At 37.4% G+C, this 3,968-nt stretch overlaps 1 protein-coding gene across 2 annotated transcripts in view; it reads right to left on the reverse strand.

The window, feature by feature from the left end:
- The window catches only part of LOC122064455 (MADS-box transcription factor 23-like), a 53,014-nt gene extending 51,040 nt beyond the window's left edge, over nucleotides 1-1,974 (reverse strand). The window contains exons 1-2 of one of the 2 annotated variants that reach the window (XM_042628151.1): nucleotides 1,851-1,974; nucleotides 1,433-1,702 (exon numbers count right to left, since the gene is read on the reverse strand). In XM_042628151.1, the coding sequence (XP_042484085.1) occupies nucleotides 1,433-1,614 (182 nt within the window). In that variant the 5' untranslated portion in view covers nucleotides 1,615-1,702; nucleotides 1,851-1,974. The remainder of the gene's footprint in view (nucleotides 1-1,432; nucleotides 1,703-1,850) is intronic. The other variant, XM_042628152.1, reaches the window with a different exon arrangement.
- Nucleotides 1,975-3,968: the final 1,994 nt, after the last annotated feature.

Genomic DNA, 3,968 nt, shown 5'->3' on the forward strand with positions numbered 1-3,968 from the left:
CCCCCCCTCTCTCTCTCTCTCTCTCTCTCTCTCTCTCTCTCTCTCTCTCTCTCTCTCTCTCTCAGCTTTATCCCCACAAAATGAGGTCATCTACACGGATTCTTGCCTGCCAATTAGATTTTTTTGACGTCATATTTGATACAAGGCCTAAGCTTATGTATGTATTTTTCAATTCTCCTAAGATCATTTTAAGTCTGCCCCTAGCTTTTTTAGGTCCTTTAATATGAATCAAATCACTTCTTCATATTGTAGTACTCAAATGCCTTTGAAACATGATCAATCTACCTCAAATGATTTTTTCGTATCTTATCATGGTATCGGAGCTACTCCCAAACCAGCACTTATAAGATCTCACATTGCCTCCCTAAGTACAATAAATCCCAAATGTCACATTCTCTCTTAACATAATAACTTAAAAGGGGAATATATATCTCACCCAAAATGTAGAGACCAAAAAAATAAAAACCTACCATAATACTGATCAACTTATCCTAATATAGATATCTTTACCTCACTCAAATTTGGTGTTCCAACACTTCAGTCTTGTCCCCGGGCTCGGACTCCACAACACACTATAATTTTTTCGGTCTAAAAGGACTAGATAATGCCAAAAAGGCCCTTATGTACATCAATGGAGTATCCTTATAAATTGCAACATTGATCGGGCCAGCTTTAGCTATACCAAAACTCTCTCTCTCTCTCTCTCTCTCTCTCTCTCTGGGCAATCAATGCTGATTCTTGTTTATGGGAATCCAATAGCATCCTAGGCTCACCTGGGGCTTCTCTTTACTGATAATAATAAATGACAAAGGTGACAGACCATGGAGATTATCTTCCTGTAATAGTGATTTGCATCAAAATGTCATCAGTCATCTTCCAATGAATCAATCACCTTCTACAGCACACAAAAGTAACTAATCCAGAAAGGTTGAACGATCTTTTTATGTCACAAGAAAAACACTCACAGCCTCAACTATGAATTCATTGTGTCGTCTCTTGTTCCACGCATAAATGCGTACATAAATATTGCATGCATGCATACATACATATACATACATATATATGTCCACCAACGTTCAGCTCCTAGGGTTTCTCCAAAGTTGTATCAGATATTCTCAATATTACAACTAGAGGAAGAAAGATTAATTGCACTCAGAGATGGTGATTTCTCTGATACATTTGATGCAAAAACAGAAATTTCAACAACAAAAGGGGAGAAAAAATTTCGATTTTTCTGCTAATGAGATGAACCATTCAAATTCGGGGAAAAAGAAAAGAATATCGTTGAGCAGAAGAAAATTAACGCCATTCCTAACGAGGATATAAGCTTCAAATACTTGAGATATTTAGGTTTTCTTTTCAGAAACGATAGAAAGTAAAAAAAAAAATCGAGAAATAAATTATGAAGAACTACCAAGAAATAGCATCAAACCTGGTACTTGCGAAATCATACAGCTTTCCAGTGCTGGAGAAGACCATTAAACCAACTTCGGCATCGCATAGGATCGCTAACTCCTTAGCTTTCTTCAGCAATCCAGTCCTTCTCTTCGAGAAAGTCACTTGTCTGCTAGTCGAATTGTCGATTCTTCGGATCACGATCTTTCCTCTCCCCATCGGTACGGATTCAGAAACCTAGGGTTTCACTCTCTTGTTTTCTCTCTCTAGATTTGTGTTAAGAAGAGAGTAGTTCAGTGTCTAAGATCTGACAATACGAAAAAAAAATAAAATTGAAAGAACGAAAGAAACAACGAATAAATCAATCGTTAATCAGAAAATATTAAGATTGGAAGGAAGTGGAGATGTAAAAATGAGAAATCGAAGCTGAGCGAAAGCTTTAAGTAGTTGTATACCTTTAATGGCGGCCACACCAGACCAGAGCTTTTTTGACATACGATGAGTTCTTCTGTTTGGTGTCCTTTTTTGGCATTAACAGCTTTTTAAGGAAAGGGGACAAGCGGTTTTGAGGTCTTTAAAACCACTTATTTTGGGAAAATAATAGTGGTTCTGATTATGAAAACCGCTTCGTGGTTTCCTTTAACTGTAAAGAAGAGTCCCTAAATGGATACTGTCTTGTCAGAATATAATATTTCGGTATTTTCTGTGCAGCCGCTTGTCTTATAGATCACCGACACGTGGGGGTGCGAACACGTAGGCCGTGCTTGCCAGTTCATTTTTCGGAATTGCCCTTCAGTTTTCATAATGACAACTGCATCCTTAACCGGTTCAGCAGCTTGCGGCGGTGCACGTCTTTGTCACTAATAGTAGAACCACATAAAATAATAGCACACTGGACCTTAGTGGAAGAAAAAAAAAAAAAAAAGAGCAAACGGGAACTCCTCAAAAGTAATAGAATGGAAACCCTAGCTATCAAGTAGCACTTAATCTGTTCCCCCACACAAACCCCAACCCCCCGCCCCCACCCCCACCCCTACAAACACTACCCACCCACACCTACCCCTCCCCCCTCCCCCCAAAAAAATAAAAATAAAAAGAAAAAGAGAGGGTAAGTTTAACGGATCCAACTCCTCTCCATGGAATTCAGGGATCTCAAGGTCACCCGAGCTATGGGATCATTCTCCAGTCCTTGAGCCCTATGGAGAGGAATCCTATCTAAGTTTAATAGGGAGAAAACCCTAATCGAGGTAGTACTTCTGCCTACCCGTTTAGAAACAAAATAAATTAAAAAAAAAAGTAACAGATAATTTAAAAAATGGGGAAAGGTTCTTTAAGCTTTAGGCGTACCGATACCATGACATGTTATAATATTTTATTCATCGTCTTAAGAAAGACAAAAAAAAATTACAAACAATACTTATATTTCACAACTTAGTAAATGCCTTATGCTCAAAGAGCCTTTTCTCGAAAAAATAAAAGAATGTATGGACTTACAGTTGGACTGCCAGATGTCGAGACCTACATGGAAGCCCATATTCCAATTTTCACTATTGTTCATACACTTAGATTTAAGAGCTATATTTGCATTCTATTGTGGAATAAGTCCACAATCCTCATATTTCAAATTTGAAACTACTAGATGATTTAAAAAGGCAGGAAGTTTCATGTCACTCTCCCGCACCCTTGTGTCTATCTCTTTCGTCATCCCTTTAAAATGACCTCCCTGTCCTCATAGATTGAACCAAAAGGAAATTGATGATTGGATCTCACGTAGGCATAGGAGCCACACTGTAGGATAAAGAACACTTTCCCTTCAAAAAATAAAAATAAAAAATAATGCTACATAAATTTTGAAGAATTTTGGGTATCTTGCTATGTTATTATTATATATTTTTTTCTTTCTCTAGCAATAATATTATCCTTATATAGTGTTTTTTTAGATGCTTAATTAAGAAGGGGTGAAAAAGAAAAATACTTCAAGTGTTTTTATCTCTGAGATGCTTTTACCTTCCTATATAAGGCATTAATAAAATTGCATTGGCGAAAGAGCATAATTTAAAAAATATTGAGAATATAGGATTTGAATTGCTTTTAGAGATCTTCCACATGGCCCAAGGGAGCATGTTCCTCAAGAACTTAACAATATTTTCAATATGTATTCTATCAACTTCAATCCACAAGCCAAAGGTACAAGAAATTGTCAAGTTCTATATTTCTTCCATAGTGCAAGGATCCTTATTAGTGATTGATGAGTTCATCCTCGGGACTGGATTTAAGGTAAGCCTCTAAAATTTAGTGCAATAGTGCCATTGCGCGGCTCCTACTCCTCTCTCATTTCTTTCAGTGGACCTCTCTAGCAAATAATTAAGGAAGATCCGCTTCCTCTTCTTTATTATGAGCCCCAAGTGACAATATATTTGGGTAATCAACTTCTCTAGCGTAGATTCTAGGTGAGAAGTCAACTGAGGGCAAAAGTCCAAGAGGGATGGTTTGTCCTATTCAGTTATTCACGACCAAGAGATACTAGATTCTCTTTCAGATAGGTCTTGAAAGGAGAAGGCTGGAATGTGAAC

The sequence above is a fragment of the Macadamia integrifolia genome, unplaced genomic scaffold (genome assembly GCF_013358625.1).
Source record: "Macadamia integrifolia cultivar HAES 741 unplaced genomic scaffold, SCU_Mint_v3 scaffold1659, whole genome shotgun sequence".
NCBI classification, from domain to species: Eukaryota; Viridiplantae; Streptophyta; class Magnoliopsida; order Proteales; family Proteaceae; genus Macadamia; species Macadamia integrifolia.